Source organism: Dermacentor albipictus, chromosome 1 (genome assembly GCF_038994185.2).
Source record: "Dermacentor albipictus isolate Rhodes 1998 colony chromosome 1, USDA_Dalb.pri_finalv2, whole genome shotgun sequence".
NCBI lineage: Eukaryota > Metazoa > Arthropoda > Arachnida > Ixodida > Ixodidae > Dermacentor > Dermacentor albipictus.
The window spans coordinates 347,424,998-347,443,307 of record NC_091821.1 but is presented as its reverse complement, the minus strand read 5'-3'; the positions used below and the strand labels follow the sequence as shown (position 1 = coordinate 347,443,307).

Here is an 18,310-nt window from a genome sequence, read left to right as displayed (position 1 = left end):
TTGGTATTTGTATCTTAAAAGCACTTTTGTGTCCTCAAACAAAGGTTAGCTTTTACAGTCGCAATTAGAACAATGTGGCGCTAGATGTGAAATATTAAGGTTGTTAAGTGATTGGTTATGTTATCTTAGTCTGATATTGAGGTACCTGCCGCTCTGTACAATGTAAACCATTCCGCGCTTGAGTGGAATCTGATAAACAATACCAGTATTACAAGGTACGAAAGACACATGCCTAATGTCGCAATCGTTTTTTTTCCTATTCCGCCTCCTGCTCAAGTTTCATTATTATGATAGGACACATCATTGACAATTTGCGAGGGCAACAATATATCAACAATATATGTTGATCGTTTCAATAAATATTTAGCTGAGAGTTAAGGCTCGCCCTGCCTTCTCCTAGTCTTCGTCTGACTCCTTCGCGCTACAAACCAATAATATTTTACCGTACCAACTCGCCAAACTATGCATCCTTTTGAATTATGTATCTCCGTAGGCGAGTCGTCCGACTTCACTCGCCATCTCTCGGCTGCAAAGTGTATATAAATAATAGTTTATTATTATTAACATCTCAATGGGCTGCACCAACGGTATCGCATGTACCACTGTGGGAGGCTCAAGGTTGTCTTACCGCGTGCACGCAAAAATCCGAGCAATGCGGTATATGGTATGGTAGCACTTCATTGAGGTCCTCCAGATTGTGAGCCATTACGAAGCGGGCCGCTCTCACATGAGAACCAGAAGGCCAAGCCTCCCGGCCGCATCGTGGGCCTGCTGGTCAGCCCAGAGTTGGTAAGCCAGAAGAGGGCTGCGAAGAACCGCCTCCCATCTGACCGAACTGTTATCGATGATAGAGAGTGACCGGGCACACCACCAGAGTATGTGTTCTGACTTTGCTATTTCTCCGCAATCGCGGCATGTACCGTGGGTGTAAGTATCCGGTACGTAAGAGCGACGGATTGGAATACGTATTCGTTTGTAGTAGAGGCTTCTCTGGGGAGTCGGATTCCGATTGGTCGGGGGTAGCACGGTGGGAAAGTTCACGCGCAGCCCCGTAAGCCCACTCGTTGAGCTTGGGAGGAGCACCCTCTATCCGACCCTGATGCGCGGGAAACCAGTAAATGATGTGATGCGTGATTTTCTTGCCCCCAAGAAGCCTGAGGGCCTGTTTGGAAACGGTGCCTTTTTCAAATGCTCTAACTAAATGCGGTGCATTTTGTTAGTCCTGACCGTTTCGAGCTGCAGCCACGGCAAGCGCGGATCGAACCCGCATCTTTGTGCTGAGCATCGATCCGAAGAATGTCGCGACCACAGAACAACCGCGGCATCCTGTTCCATATTTTTCAAAGCATATGCTAGTGCTAACCGTGCTACAGGGATTAACGAGACCACTTATATCGGGTTATATGTATGGCGGGTTAGTGACGATTATGTATACGTATGTTCGGCGGTGTGTGTCGTCTCGCCTTTCACCCGCTACTACGGGTAACATGTCGGGGTGTTAGCAATCCTAACGTTTTCAGTTGCGGTTAAAGCCCCACACATGTCCTCTCTTTCTCTCTTATTCAAAAAAGTCATTTGCGGAATACTCCGTGTCTCTTGCCACTTAAAGCATGTATTGATTATCCTCTAGAAAAGGCAACGCGATCTCCAGTACCGCTGTAGGTTTGCTGTACGAAACGTCTGCGAAGCTGCGCGTGTTGGCTGCACAGCGAGAGAGAGAGCTCGCACGGCAGGACTACTGAATGGCTGACGCAAGCTGCGGCTCTCATGCTGCACGGTACTACAGCGAGGCAATGCATTACTCCTATGCGGCACTCATGCGCTTTACGCGCGGTGCATCGCTGAATGGAAAAAAAAATGCGCAGCGAGCATCTTTGCTCACACATCAGGCTCTCCGTCGCATAGGGAGGGGCAATGTTGCTGCCAGTTCTCGCGGATCGTGTACATCTCCTCCGCCTAAAGCATGTTCCCGAGCACTACATCGCATTCCATTGGCACTGCGGGAGTGCTCATTACCGTAAGCGTTGTGATATTGTACCGTATTGCAGTATACGACGTCTGGCATCATAAATATTATTTATTATTTTTTTGCTGCTTTGTAGGTAGTATAATTAGGAGCATATTCACGACATGTTGGGCAGACTCAGCTGCGAGACAACTTGACGTCGGCTTTCGTGAGAAGAATTAAATAATCCACGCGTTACCAATAATGAGCAATGTGCGGCATTGAACGAGAGTAAATATACTCAGAAAAAGAGGTTTCGATGAACGTGTTGTATGAAGACACACGTGCAAATTAGAATTTAAACGATGCACAAGTACAAATGCCTAATTACCAAACAAAGAACTTTCCTTTTGGTTCTTTTTTTATTTTACAAGTCTGCAGCAGTCTGACAAATTCAGAAATATTCATTATCAGTTAACAAATTCCCACTCCAGTTTTTTTTTTTTTTCAGGGTACACTTGTTAACTATATCTGTGACACCCCAGTTTAAATTTTAGGTCACAAATGAACTCTTTTTATGTCCTCTTTCTTTACCAAGAGCATTTATCCGTATCAGCCAATTCTATTTGCTGATTTACTAGGCGCTAACTACAGGTGTTCCGTTCTGTGAGGGTAGAGTCGCAGTAGCAAAGGAGGTTAACCAAGTTGTAATTGGCCTTCTACCATGTGCACTTGGCGGTAATAGAGGTGACGTGCACGCACGAACAACAACGTTCGCTGTGCTTTCAAAGACATTCGCAAAGCGCAGTCGTCTTTAGTAAGACTATGGTTGCTTTCTGTGCGGGTGACGGTTGATCCCATTGTCCCAATATATCTTCTTCCGTGAACATTTTGTTGTCCAGTCGTCCTAAGGCAGCGCACAAGGATGTGCTCTGGTCATGAAAAGAAGGGCAGTAGATGATGTGTTATGTGGTCTCGTCGCAAATACAGAAGTTCCATGCGGCACTTTCCTTCATGCCTACATGAAACGAGTAAGAATTTGTAAGAATTTGACTGCGTACCTTGGTGATAACGTTGGTCGCAGGCACGCAATGTAAGAGCTTTCCAGCTAGAAAAAAAAGTGTCTATAGGAAGCTATGCGGCTCATTATTGGATACTGCTAAACAAGAAAAAAAGAACGATTCAAGCGCATTACACCTTTCAGCCAATTAGTCGCTAGATCTGTTATCGAGAGGGACTCTGTTTTTCTTTGCAGTCTAGGTCTTCATAAAACAGTATTCAAGGACTTGGTTTAAACTAAACAACGCTGAACATTGCAAACAAGGAAGTTTGTGGCAGTAAACGACATAAGTCTTCCACGAGAAAAGCTCGGGGGTTTGTGTGCCCCGTAGCACTGTACTTCCCGACTTGACCAGAGCGCTCACGGCAACAGAAATGCATGACAGGTCGAAGCAAAACTAAACTCTTGCAAGTACAACCCAAGAGGTCAATGGTTTAAACACGAGCGCAAACTTTTGCTTCACGTACGAAACCGTAACAAACCGTGCAGGTTCACGATAAACGAAACGAGGAGCGGAAGAATATGCACGAACAGACAGGCGACAGCTATAGTCCGAAGAAAAAAAATAAACGAGACAACAAATGCGGGACTTCAGTGTACTTGCCTGCGTACCATTATCAGAATGCCATCAAAGTCCACAACGCTCCACCACGCATCTGATTCTTGCCCCCCTTTCGCGTGCCGTTGTATTTTGTTTCATTTTTTTCATCTCGTAGCTCTTCTCCTTGCCCGTTACACGGTGCTTGTCAATCGAACGCCCACCCTCGGCCGCGGTGGAAAAATGGGGCCGCCTTGCAAAAGAGCTGAAACGGCAACAATGGGGTGATCGAGCTAAGGTAACAAGGCACGCCGGCGTCGGCTGAAAGCAAAAGGCGGGAAGCAAAATGTGCACAAAGAAAGCACGAAAGTGGACACGACAGCAACAGCAACAGCAGCAGCAGGCAGCAGTGGCGGCGGCGGCAACGAATGGCCACGCACGCATCCGGTCAGGCACGTCTGTGCCTCGTTGTTGGTCTGGCCGTGCGCACAGCGCGCATCGATCCATGCACGCGTCTGTGAAGGCGGCCGGCCAGAGGACTTTGCCGAGACCCGTAGGATAAAGCAGAAAGGGTGGGGCAGGAAAAAACAAGAAACAAAAGCAAAAGATGTCAGTGCGGGGGGGGGGGGGGGGGGCGGCCGCACCACCACCGGTAGATCTCCGTTTCTCGGCGTGCCGTCGCCCATATGCGCGGGCCTCCTGATATTTTCGCTTGCCGGGTAAAAATATACGCGCGCGCCTCATTCGCGTGAATATGGCCGGCACCTAATTGCTCGCACGGGTGTGTGCGTATTCGTGGAGCCTTACGCTCGTGCTATGAAAAGAAAGCGGGAAGAACTCTCATAACGAGAAACTGGCTCTGACCATGCGTTTTGGAAAGGAGGCGTCAGATTTATGTGCAACACAAGCTGCTACATTGTAAAGTCGTGAATTAAACGAAAAATTTACTCGCCTGCCAGTACGAATGTTCTTTAGGAAGGAACAAAAGCGAGCTGGCATTCAGCGTGCAGGCGCGAAACGCGATGGCGCTCCAGATTTCAGTACTAACACAGTTACAAGTGCAAAAATAACCAGTAACGGAGGAAAAACAGCCATCTACAGTTAACGAAAGACGTAATGTAACAACATACCAAGTTTTCTCACGGTGATCGGCAAGTAGATCTAGAGTTCTCATTTCGTGCACACTGACACTTATATAGTGCATATAATATATAGTGGTATAGTGTCAGTTTGTGTGTGTGTGTGTGTGTGTGTGTGTGTGTGTGTGTGTGTGTGTGTGTGTGTGTGTGTGTGTGTGTGTGTGTGTGTGTGTGTGTGTGTGTGTGTGTGTGTGTGTGTGTGTGTGCGCGCGCGTGTGCGTGTGCGCGTGTGTGCGTGTGTGTGTGCGTGTGTGTGTGCGTGTGTGTGTGTGCGTGCGTGCGCGCACGCACCTTCGCGTGCACTTTATATGATTGGGTCACTTTATGCATGGCCTTTGTCATCGGTAATAGCATGCTTGGCGTGCAGACAGGAAAGTATCTGCAGTAACCATTAAAGTTTACCTCTTTTGCATCGCCTAGCAATAGTATCTTGTAGCCAACCGGACGTCATTCTGGTTAACCTCCCTGCCTTCTTCTTTTCTCTTTCCTCCTCCTCCTCGCTGGAACACGACGCAGAGTCCCTTGACCAAGTTATCATGAAAAAACACACGCAGGAGGAATAGCCTATGTTACTTTATGGTAAACTCTCTTGAAAGCAAGCATATTTAAAGGAAAGCAGCCTTTCTTGTGAACTAACAGGTAAGAAAATATTCATTGCAGGTGCAGGGGTGGCTTCTACAACAATAGCCTGACCTTATTAGGTGCTTACACTTTTGATCCCTACAGCTACTGTTGCCATGGCCGCTGTGTCTTTTGTCCATGAATGCAGCAAAACATTTAAACTACATTGAACGATGCTTTAAAGAAGTTCTGCCATGAACGCGCATATTCTGATACTTCGTATGATATTTATAAGTTGTAATAAACGATATCAAATCAACGTTTTATACGGCACCAACAGTGGTGGAAGGTGAAATGTACAGGAAAGAGGAATATGAAGTCGAGCTGCGTTAGTAAAATGCGCTTCTGCAATAGCAAAACACCTGTTCTCGTCATTTGAAGAAGCTGAGTAAGGTCGGGAAAGACGCCAAAACCAGAGACGTGTTCTTATGCACCTTTGTAATTTCCTCACGACCTAGTCGTGACGTCCTGGGCTCTTACCGCTTCTACTTCAGTCTACCTGATTGTTTATCGGTGATGAATATTTACACTACTTTCTAAAGGAACAAAAGGCTCACCCTAGCAGGTTTTGAGAACAATAGCTCCGCGTGTATCTTCCAAATACGAGAAAATAATCTGAAATCCATGACATCACACCAATTGATCTACTGCATTGAGGATTCGCTGCGAAGTCCTGAATAGGGATTGCTTGGCCTCGAATTCCTTGAGTAACAGGGAATCTAACCTGCCCCCCCCCCCCCCTTAGAAAACAAAAACGAGCAATAAGAATTTTTAGACCACTTTACCAACCTGAGCTTCTTTAGGGTTGCTCTATAGGATTCTTTCAAATCGTAGGTGTGTAAGATGAGGTTGTAGGAAAATTCTCCTAGTTTGTTTACATTACGTTTTATTGTTTTCTTTTTTTTTCTGCCATTATGCGCAGGTTGCATGGTTGCGAGTGGAGAGCAAAACGATCCTGACGATCCACAAGAGCGTGATCACGCAAAACTACCGCGTCCACCTCAGCCCATCGGACCGTACTTGGCTGCTGGTCATCGACAGCGTCCAGGAGTCAGACCGGGGGGGATACATGTGCCAGGTCAACACGGTGCCCATGCGCAGTCAAGTCGGATACCTCGACGTACTCGGTGGGCTACATTTCATTCGCTCGTTCGTTCTTTTTACGGCGATATGTTTGGCTAGTAATGATTGTGCATGAAAATTCAGAAGTGCCGCGTTTTCTAGAGCCCGCGTTAGCATACGAAATTCGTGATGCGCTTATGTATATATATATATATATATATATATATATATATATATATATATATATATATATATATATATATATATATATATATATATATATATATATTCGTGCCACCATGTTTTACACGTGTAACCACGCTGGCAGGCAAGCATGCGCGATAGTTAACGGGTGACCGCGGGTTTTTTTTTTTTTTTGGGGGGGGGGGGCGAAGACCTTGGATCTGTGTTTCAAGATCGCGTTGTGAGGTGCAGAAAATCTAATTGCTCGTATCACTGCTCGCGCATTCGTCATCGTCTTCTTCGACATCGCTGCCGCATAGCTGCCGCTAATCATGACAAAAAAGGCACAGATATTTTATATATCGTTAATTAAGAGACTTGAAGCCAGAACCTTTGGTTGGAGAATACAAGTAATGAGATGTAACAGTGCATTCAAATGAGAATGTCAAGTAATTTGAGGAATGTCTCTTGAGCGTGCACGCTTTTGCCTTCATGCTGTTTGGCGTATGCTAAAGTTAGTGTCAAATTTTTATTTAAGTACCACGCTCACCGGCAGTGTTGTCTATTCACCTGTCTTTGCACTGCGTGTTAGCATCGACGGATGGCCATTTTGTATCTGTACAGAACGGTGAACTTGCCAGCTCTGCATAAAAACGCGGACTTGAACATAACACCTATTTATGCCCGTACTAACACATTCAAGTACAGTTTTTTTTTTTCCGCGTACAATTGAGCTTTGGAATTCTCTACCCGGTAACATTCGTTCGCTATCCCTAAAATATTTGATAGCTGCCACTGGTAAACACTTCGCTAACATGTAAAGCGCTTCTTTTTGATCATTCATCTTTTTGGATTTATGTGTTTTTAATGTGTAATGTATAGTAATGAATAATGTTCCCACTCCCGCTATAACCCCATATTGGGCTCCAGTATATGTAAATAAATAAATAAATAAATAAATAAATAAATAAATAAATAAATAAATAAATAGATAAATAAATAAATAAATATCTGCAAATATATTGTTCCCCGGCGTCGACCAAGATCACACAGTACTCGCTAGATTCTTGGCTTCACCCAACCCTCTAAATCTATCCTGCTCCTCCCCCTCCTCCTTTACTCGGCTCCTATTGCGTTTTCATTCTTTGACCTTCGGTGTGTTCCTCTAGCAGGCCACCATCCACATGTCCGATGCCTTGGATGACCTGTCCAACATCGCCTCTTCTTCAATTCGTTTCTAAATAGAATGGAGTTGAGTCACATTATGTTCCCGATACGGAAATGAGATGGAGGTCGGCCGTACACTCTGAAAAAAGTTTACACCCTTTGGGGTGTATATTTGCCACACAACAATAATCGCCATCTGTCTTGCCAGCATTTCCTTTTTTGAAAACGCTGCGCTCGTCACTTTCCTGTCGAGAATGCTCTGTCATGCTGGTAACGCGCATGCCGTTCGTGACTTGGAAGTACCGGACTCGCAGCGCTAAAGAAATAAAGAAAGGAAATGCGGGCAAGACCGATGACGATTATTGTTGTGTGGCAAATATACACCCCAAAGGCTGCAACTGTTTTTAGGGTGTATTACTTTTTCATTCTGAGGCAGGAGTTTAGTTCAAGGTGCAGGACTACGGGCTCTGCGTCTGGGTAACGCAGTTTTTTTTTTTTTTTGTCGGACGTCCTGTTTCTCTTGCGTTTTTCCTACTTCAACGCACGTCCAGATCAACGTGTAGAGTTTAAAGCATTTGAGATGAGGCTGTGGTAGATGAGCATGAGGCTGGCTTTCTCTAGTTTTTTCATTTCGTAAGGTGCTTAGCACCATGCTTCAAAACTTTGTTCGTTTCCGTGCCAACTTATGGCATCAAAAAAGAAAATGCTAAACGTTTAACTTCCCGGGTGGCATAATTCTTCTGTGAATATCTCGAAATACCATGTCATCTGTAGTTATATCTAAAACATTCGTTAAAAAGTATTGTTTATTAGTTTTACTATGAAAAAAAGCATCATCATGAACGCGGCGATGCTACATGAAAGTAAAGACGCGTCTACAAGAAAAATTGAGTAAGCGATGTTATCTTTTATGTGTACCTTTCTTTTATATTGCTTTGGTGAAAAGCCGACGAAGTTCTGCAAAATTTGCCGTCACATTACCCCCATTCTATCACGGATGTACAAACATTAATCTTTTCTGCAGAGGTTTGCTTCCCTTGATCGACCACTTAACAGAAGACGACAAACAACCGTGAAGCAAGAACGACATACCCTCTCAGGCCACTTGAACACGATCTTGCTGCTCGGATGTTCGTAACGCGCCCTTTTCTTTTTGTTTTTGTGCGCCCAGTGTGTAATATACCGGGACAAATGGAAGCAGGTAAGAGGGTTAGCGAGTCAGTTGTCGCTGCAGGGCCAGACCAAATATTTGCCCACTTCGCTGAGCTTTTGAGCGCCAGTACATAGAGCGATGGAAACGCAATTTCCTTCTTTTCGTCCTCTCATCTCATCCACGGCGTGACCGCATACAAAAACTACGACGTTGAGCACGGTATTAAGGAAAAAGAAAGACTGTCGCAGCGAAAATTGTTTGAAAGTAGGGGAGGGCGCAAAGAATAAAAGAGTAGAAGAAAGAAACGATTAAAAATTCAAACTCGAGAGATCGTCCAAGAGTCAAATTAGCTTAAATTGAATAAGTCCATGGGAGCGGCCTCAGCTGCCCGTGCGCCCTAATCTGGGCTGCGTGTCTCCGCAGTGTTTATTACTTCCGCTGCAATTAAAGCCGGGCACGCGCGACTCATCTGTGGCGCTGCGCACCACTGCGATCCGCCCCCTCCCCCTCCCCCATAGCCCTTCTCCCCTGTCTTTTCCCCTCGCCCTCAGCTGCTGAGCGCGCGGTCCGTCAAACGGTGCGCAAAACCAAAGACACGGGCATGGCAGAGAGCTTGCGGCCACCGAAGCAGCACACGTAAAAGGAGAAAAAGAAAGACCGAAAGACGGGGAGCTCCACACTGGAATACCGCGCCGTCTAACTCCCCCTATTTCTTGCCTCTTCCCGCCCCTTCAACTCTGCTGAAGGACAAAGATAAATCAGTAGCGGGCCACTCTTTGCCAAGAGAAAAGGAGACGACGACGACGAGATAAAGCAGCCGAACCGCAAGAAAAACAACGCTTCGAGTAAAGGAGGGAAACGGAGCTGTACCGCTGCTCCTGTTTGCTATACGGGAAAGAGAGGACCTGAAGCGGCATCGAAAGACAAAGCGGCCATTATACCCCGCGAATCCTTCAAATAAATCCCTATTTTCTTTAGTTTAAATTATTTCGTTCCCGAAAGGCGACACTCTACTGTCGTCGTTCCTCCTTCCATTTTCGTCTCTCTCCCTTCATCTCGTCCCGCTCTCCCCTTCCCCCCCCCCACCCATCGTATCCCTATAGGTCTCCGCCGGTCCCCTATATATACTCTCCGAAAAGGAAGCAGTAACAGACGCTACCTTCCCCTTCGCCGATCCACTTATAAGGAGCGAGGGAGACGTTGGGGACGCACACCAGAATAAAATTACGAGCAGAGGAGGAAGAAGAAGAAGATCGCGGGCGAACCGTGGCCGAGGCAAGGAGCGCGGTACGCGGGAAGATGTGAATCCCAAATTAGATTGTATCCTCGTCTTTTATTTCTTCCGCCGTCTTGTCTTACCCTATCACTGCGCCTTCGTTTCCTTCTTTGTTGTTGGTGTCTTTCTGCGTCTCTTCTACCCCTGCTTCCCGCTTGCCTTTCTTGTGGCCCGGCTTTCGTTTCATCCACTGCACCTTGCTCGCCTCTTCTCCCCAAGCGCCTTTCCCACTACGCCGCTCGCTTCACTCCGGGTGTTCGGTTCCGCTCCGCTTGGCAGCGTCGCCGCCAGAAACACAAACCCCTTCATCTCCTTTCCCCGCTCTCCTCACCCGTATGGCCTGGCGCTGCCGCACCTTCGGAGGCAACAACTGGAGGAACCACTTCATTGCGGATCCCTAATTTGATTTGGCTAACAAAGATGGCAGCACCCCCTTCTCCTTGTCTCCCCTTCCTCCACCCCTCTCCCGTGTTCTGTTCTCCCTCCTGCGAGCAACGAATAACGCTGCCGATCTGGTGTACAGCCGACGTACGCCCTTTCCGTCTGAGTCAGTTTTCACCCTCTTTTCCCTCCCGTGCGCGCCCTCTTGGACCCGTTTCTCCATAAGCAATTCCGGTCCCTGTCGGGGCGTCGCTGACGCCTTTTTGGAAACATGGGCACGACGGCTGGCTGGCACGCAGGCAGGCAGGCAGGGGGCTGCCTAGGTTTTTCCGTGTTTTGAGAATTCTTCCGCTGTCGGACGCTACACGGCAGGGGGCATCTCTGTAGAGCGCTCGCGCTCGAAAGCGCCTCGCACTAGTGCGATTCTCGCGTGCCGTCTGCGGTGCGCTCAAGCCAGCTGCCGCTTGCGGTGTGCGCCGTTGCAGGTGACTCGTACCTCCGTGTTGACGTGTTAGGGTTGCACACTTGTATTGTGAAGAAGGGCGCTGAGAAAAACATCTTAGACGCCATTGCCGCCGGAGAATTTAAAATTGGCGTTTCCGTTGTGGGTCTGGCGTGTGACTTCCGAGCAGGGCGCTTCTGGTACGATGTGCAAACGTAGCACAGCGATTCTACGACCCACGTATGCCTTCTGCGGGTGGGCAGCCAGTAGCAGACGCGCCCGGGGATCACGTATTTTTGAATCTGTCTGTACGACCTCGCTTACAATACGGTGATAATTTGCGTCCTGCCCTGTTCAGGCGTATGCTGCTGCTACTTTTACGCATTGTACTCCCCTCAGTTACGTTGGCCTAGTACTCCTGTTGATGGCGTTAGCGTTTATTAGCTGCCAATGTCAGATAGTGTTTGTAAGAACTTTGCACACCAAAAAACCTAAAATAAACATCGATTATTTCGTCTCCCAGCTATCTGCATGCATGACATAATTTTATTAAGAGCTAAAAACTTTAGCGATTATTAAAAATGCGAATTTAGAGCAAAGTCCTGAACCCTCACGGTACGCAATGAAGGGCCTAATTTTGCTTCACCTTGTCCGTTCAAGAATAATGCTACCGGCATTCGGCACCGGCATACGGCCTTCAGTGACCGCCCATGCGCGTAGGCGCATCCCCAGGCCTATTGCGCCATGTCTGGTGCAATTAAAGAAGACTACAATTTGCATCATTTTACATGTTAACGGACCTAAGCAATACGTTCAGTATTACAAAATTAGAATTTCAAAACAGAAAATCGTCGCATTACGCACCAGTAACTTGGTATCTTGCCTGGTCATTGTCCTTTGGGAGCCTGTGCTCCAAACACACAGACGGACTCGGCACATCAGTAGCAAACAGACATCGGCTTGTGAGTGGTGCACGAAGCTCTAATCGATGGTCGACTACGAAAAAGCGAGAAGTCATTGAGGGGCCATTTTCTTGCCAGCACAGACCGAAGACGGCTTGCGTATCGCGAGTCACACTGCCCCTTAACACTAACATCCAGTCTTAGCAGAACACCCCGCTAGTATTCTACAGCTCAGAGGATAAAGAGAGGCAAAATGAGGGATGAAAGTAGGAAGTTTAACCAGGGCAAAGAATACGGTTTGCTGCCTTACACCGGGGGACGGAGGAGAGGACGTTGGAAAGACAAGTTGATATACAGGAGTTTTCGTTTGGAACGAAGGCTCGCAACATAATATTCCGTAGGCCTTCTTATGAAGGCATCTCACCGGCCACATTTCTCCCAGAAAGCAGAAGGAATGATAAAGTTCTATCCTACTGAATGCTAATGAAGGTTTTCCTCTAAGGGTGTATGACCCGACACGACCTGCATAAGTACACTGCTATCCCTGATTAACGCGTGCTTTCTACCTCCCCTGGTTGTTTCCACTGCTGGCCCAGTGCCCCCGGACATCGTGGGCAGTGAAAGCAGCTCTGACGTGCTGGTGCGCGAGGGGTCGAACGTGACAATCGTGTGCCGAGCCAAGGGCTACCCGACGCCCCGCATCACCTGGCGACGGGAGGACGGAACGCCCATTGCCGTGGGAAACTGGCAGGAGCAGCTCGGATCGACCGCAACTGACAGTCAGTAGAGATACATTCATTTATTGTCGGGCTCTAACATTACAGAGCAACGCAGGTGCTATGGAAGGTACTGCGGTAGGGGAGAGGGGCGGGAGAAGAAGGTTTCATCCGGAATAATTTCGAGTGCCTGGAATTACCTTACGTGAGCGTAAATCTAAGTATAGACGAAGGTTCGTCAACTATGTGACATGACGAAATTATAATTATCACGGCTTCCGATTGGGTCGTTCATGCTGCGTGAGGTTAGTGCGAATATTTAAGCACCAGTCCCTGCTTTGCTGTTATTGTATACCCCCGTAACGAGAGTCTACTTGTACATTCGCTACCCTACTTGGAGTCGTGACTAACCGTAACTGTCAAAATGCATGACTAAATTTCGTGGTATGAGGGATCGTTGAATTCCTTGTAGCGCCCACCGACGCCGTAACGCGGGGCCGCAAAGGTCGGCGCTCTCAGTCGGGCGTCCTGTTTCGAAAAACGAGGACAATAAGGATGGGCGGCGCGTGCTCGATGCGCAGCAACGGCACGTGCAGTGTTGTCCTAGGTGGGCGCTAAGCTGGTCCTCTTGGTCGGGCGCTCCGCGGCAACGACCCCTCGGTCCCCGACAGCCTCTGCGACCCTACCAAATACTGACTGAGCCCAATGCTGCTTAGTTTCGGTCAACAGTTTCACTACTGCTCTTACCATATAAGTTTTCGAACAACTGAATGGGACTTCGAAGTAAATTCTGTTTGAATAGCTACTTCGATTAATATAAAGGGACATTCACGCGCCGTGTTTTCACGCTAGCCGGACGAATGCAGAGCGTGTTCGTTGACAGTGCATTTCATATACTGTGCACGTCTAACTTGGCTTCTCAAAATTAGGTTTCGCTGTGTGTAAATGTGGGCTAAGTTCGGCGCTTATTTTAAATTGTTCCTTTCTTTTCAACCTAACTTCATTTTACTCGCCTTCAGACGACCCTTATGCAATCAATCCTTCCCCCCAGCATTGTTCCACAAAGGAGGATGAAAAATTTATTTTTTATAATTCTGTGTTCCGGAAGAATTACTGACGCGTTTAAGGAAGCCATATGAACCGTGTTATTTGCAAATAAAATTCTTTTTTCGCTTTCTGCACTCTCCTTAATTTATGACCCTATGCATTGCTTTATGCCCTTCTGGCAACTTGTTCAGAAATATTGTAAATTATTTTAAAAAGGAGAAGCTATAAAGCTGTCCCGGTGCGATGCTGTTGTAGCATTGGGATTTTACTAGTGGGAACTAGGTTTGCAGGCTCGATACCTGGCAGGGCTAGCAGGCTTTCTACAGTGGAGAAACGTGAAATAACCTGTGCTCTGCAGCTGCAGCCTATAGGGTAAACGGTCCCAGAGTGTCTGAGTGAGAGATTGAACGTCTTCATTAGGAACAAAACGAAGAAAAAGAAAAGGAAACAAATTTTCACGGCGTCAGGGCCTAGTTAAAAATGAATCTATGAAGGTCGTTGCTCTATATAAAACTTAAATGTCTAAATTTTTTCACAGTCCCTCGTAGACTGTTCTCAGCATAACGCAAGCGTAGCTTCGAGGATTGTAACACCAGAAGCAACCAAGTGGGAGAGCTGTATTTCACTTTGCCAGCCACATGACAAAACACCCCCACACATGTCTTTTATCTTTCCGCTGACGAACTGACGAGTCTACGGCGCTGATTAATGCGTCTCTTGCTTATAGATGTGTCTTACGAGGGCGAGGAGCTGAGCATCACCAAAGTCAGCCGTCTCCACATGGGACCCTATCTCTGCATCGCCTCCAATGGCGTCCCATCTCCCGTCAGTCGGAGAATTCTGCTCCAAGTGCACTGTGAGTGTTTTATCTGGGCTGTCACGCAGCACATCCAGACATAATAAGCATGGATTTGTAATGCCACCTTTAGTTACTCGTTCGCTGTACTTAGGTTTAAGTACGCGTTACAGAACTCCAGGTGGTCCAAATTTCATGATCAGAAGCTGGTATTTTTTGTTGTGTATTATTTTTTTTGCGGGGGGGGGGGGGGGGGGCAATTTCGCCATATGACAGGACTGAAACAGCCCTTTACCACTCGTAATTCACGTCCTACACCCTCTTACATTTGGCAGCTATTTTGCTTTTCTAATGCACCACAAGTCGCTGCAACATATCCCTGTGACATATGTAGCCGTATCACTCTGACGTATGCGGCGCTTTCTTTAGCTGTTTAAGAGGCTTCCAAGAAAAATTTAGGCAACACTGCGTGTATGTGCAAAACATGTATCTAAGTTTTGCCCTTGCACACTGGTGTAGACTGGCTTTGCGCAGTCTTTCTCAGAGGTTAATATGAATGAATGAATGAAAAGCTTTTATTAATATATAAATAATACACGGTACGCTGTGGTACTTCTAGCGACGAACTGTATTAGCTGCCTGAATGGATGAATTAGATAACTAGGAGTATAAAGAAAATTAACCTCTGTGAATTCCGTTTAGTTTTTGAGCTGAACAAGCTATCTTTATTTCTTTTGTCGGCTGCCATGGTAAGCTTCATGTGTATAGTCGTAAGCGTGGTGAACGCTGTAAATAATGTTCACATATGTCAACTAGAAAAAGCTTTACTTTATCGCAACTTTAGCGCCGAACTATATGAAGTATTATGATTATGTTTCAAATCAATAACTTTATTTGTCTTCGCGCCCCGTTCTTATCGTGTTGATTTTGTTCATATGTACTCGAAAGCTCCGATTCCGATCATTCAGGACCGCAACACTGATGTCACTTTTATTATAATTAAATTATTCCATTTTACTCCAAGATACGTTGCACGGAAACGATGGTGTTACTTTCTGTTCCCTAAATTGCCAGTTTTTATGGTGAGTGACAACACCAGTGCGCTACGGCACTACGGAGATGCCGAGGGGGAAGTTGATTTTTTTTTCTCTTTATTTTGAGGGGAGGAGGTGGGTGGGCTCATGTGACCCAAGAATACTTAGTGATCAAAAACTTTAGCGCAGAGGCATAATATTATCTCTTTTTCACCCGCTAATAATGAATACACATCACAACTAAAATGTGGACTAATTTGGTAAGTATTTTGGTGAGCGTTGACATCGGTTATATAGGCTAAATTAAAGCCATCATACTGAGATGCCGCATAAGCGCTTACAAGTAGCCTGTTTTCTTCTGCTGTTTTATTCTGAGATATCGAGCCACCAACATTCCATTCCACGAGCGTCACAAGCAATGAATCTGATATTCGAGTTCACAGGTCTTGCCGTTCCTGTGAAACATTTGTCATTGGTCTACCGCCTTCACTAAGTTGCAACTGGCCTGCTTTTGGCAGGTCATTCGCAGGACTCATGAAATGCCCAAGTGTACGAACTTCTTCGTGAACGCGAGCCTTGAAATTTACGTTTAAAACTCGAACACTGATTCATAATAAAGTAAACTGGGGGAAACCGCGCAGCCATCGGTGCCCTTTCCGATAGTTACGCATAACACATAGTCACAAGGAGTGGTGTACCTACTACGAGCCGTGTAGCAAGATAGGAATTAATAAATCAGCCCGCTGTCTGCCGACGGTAGGTTTAGGGCCTGTGCGATAAAAACGAATGCCGGACGCTGACAGGCGTAATTATGAATAGAGCTAAACTTCCGAACTAAAGCTAATGAGCTTAAACAACTCAAGGCTCAACAACCCCCCCTCCCATCTACACACACACACACACTTAATATGAAATTAATATCTTGTCGCTGGCGCAGCATGGCCTTAGTCGCTTTTGCGCCATTAAACCTGAACTAACTTAATGTGAAACAAAAGAAATTAATAAAATGGTAAATGGGCAAGGGCAGATTCTAAATATGTTTGATGCACGACTTTCCTTTGGGAAAAAAGGATTTGAGAACAGTGCGTTTCATTATTTAGGCAAATCATTGTTGTCCAATTCTGGGACCACAGTCTCAACTTGCGGAATCTATAGTGGAGAATGTGACATAGTGTCAATCTGGTGTTTCTAATGCCGGCGTTGATCGCAGTTCCACCCATGATCTGGATTCCCAACCAACTAATTGGAGCTCCGCTGGGTGGCGAAGTTGTGATGGACTGCAATACGGAAGCGTTCCCGATGTCCATAAACTACTGGACCCTGGAGAGCGGCGACCTCATCGCCGAATCGGCAAAGTACTCGCTCAACCGCTCGGAGAATGTGTACAAAGTGCATATGCAACTACGTATTCGTCGTATTACTCCTGAGGATTTCGGCGCTTACCGCTGTTTTGCGAAGAACTCACTGGGTTCCACGGAGGGATCCATTCGGCTCTATGGTGAGAACTCTGTCTAGATCACAGTGCAACGTTACGAGCTTTGTATGATAAGGTGCGCTAATAAACTCTCAAACAGCTCCGCACCGTGCTACACGCACGACCTAACAATGAAGATCTATGAACATGGCGAGTTTCCCCTAAGCATGGCCTCAGCGACTGTCGCATGTGTTATGGGGGTGATCACGGAGACCATGCACAGGCATTCCCTCTTACGGGCAGTTGTCACAAGCTGTGCGCCTGCACGATTTCCCGCTGAATTCTTTAAAAGAACATAGAATTTGTGCTTGGAATAATCAAGTGAGCTTTCTAATTTAGAATGCTGGCCGCATGTGATGATCTGCTGAACAATTTGGAGGCATCTGTTACGCTGTACAACATAGACGACAACCAGCGAGACATTGCTACAAGTGAAAAGCAGTGTAAAAGTTAACCCTAAATATTTCGCATCACGTGAAACTTCATTTAGGCAGCACAGATTTAGTGAGGCTTATAAGTGTAGCTGGCTGGCGACAACCATCTTATCACCAAAAGCATCTAATCTTGAATAGTCACGCAGATTGGCGTCTGTGCTAATGACCAGAACAATACGACCAGTGATCTCATGCGTGTTCCCATACGACCATTGGCAGGTAATGCTGACAACACAATATGGAAGTAGATCACGTGTTTCTTTCCATGCCTTTCCTCTCTTTCCTTGTCCGTGTCTTATTCTGCGCCATTCCCATGCTTGAATCATGAACCAACTAGCTCACCAGCACGTATTTCTTTGCTGGAATAATTTTGCTTGTGTTATTTTTCATAATGTTTCCGACTGTACTAGTGCCGAGCTCGGAAATCTTTCAATCGCTAAACCTGCTGGCTGCCATCGCTAATAGCATGTTCGCATTAATGATTTCCCGGTATCGATTCTTACTAAGCTCTCTAGTGTCAGAAGTCATTCGTGAATACGAGCCCCGTTTTGTAGCTTTCGGCACAGACCCAGAAGCAGTAATCTGCTTCATTCATTCAAATAACTTTATTCAGTGCCCTGCGATTTGGTGGGGTGGGCCTGGACCCCGCCTAGGTTTCAGTCAAGGGTTGTTGGCCCTTGGCAGCCTCCTCGGCTCGCTGGACGGCCCAGAGTTGGTGTTGTAAGTACGAGCTGAGCAACGCAGACTTGGTTGCTTTTTATCCGAAGCATGCCCGAACACCGAAGCATGCCCATATACAGCATGTTTAAGCTAAGTCAGAGGAAACGTTAAAAAATCCACGTGTGAGTTACGAGAATGCAAGCAACTTAGTATTGTTCACTGTCCTCTTCAGCATCTCAAGTTATCCTTCTTTGAGCTTAGGTAATCAACAATAATTAAT

General features: G+C 46.5%; 1 protein-coding gene across 8 annotated transcripts in view; it reads left to right on the top strand.

The window, feature by feature from the left end:
- The window catches only part of LOC135920448 (lachesin-like), a 243,778-nt gene that overhangs the window by 211,042 nt on the left and 14,426 nt on the right, over positions 1-18,310 (top strand). For all 8 annotated transcript variants that reach the window (XM_065454917.1, XM_065454965.1, XM_065455042.1 and 5 more), the window contains 4 exons: positions 6,226-6,430; positions 12,466-12,648; positions 14,360-14,488; positions 16,673-16,960. In XM_065454917.1, coding sequence (XP_065310989.1) covers positions 6,226-6,430; positions 12,466-12,648; positions 14,360-14,488; positions 16,673-16,960 — 805 coding nt within the window. The remainder of the gene's footprint in view (positions 1-6,225; positions 6,431-12,465; positions 12,649-14,359; positions 14,489-16,672; positions 16,961-18,310) is intronic.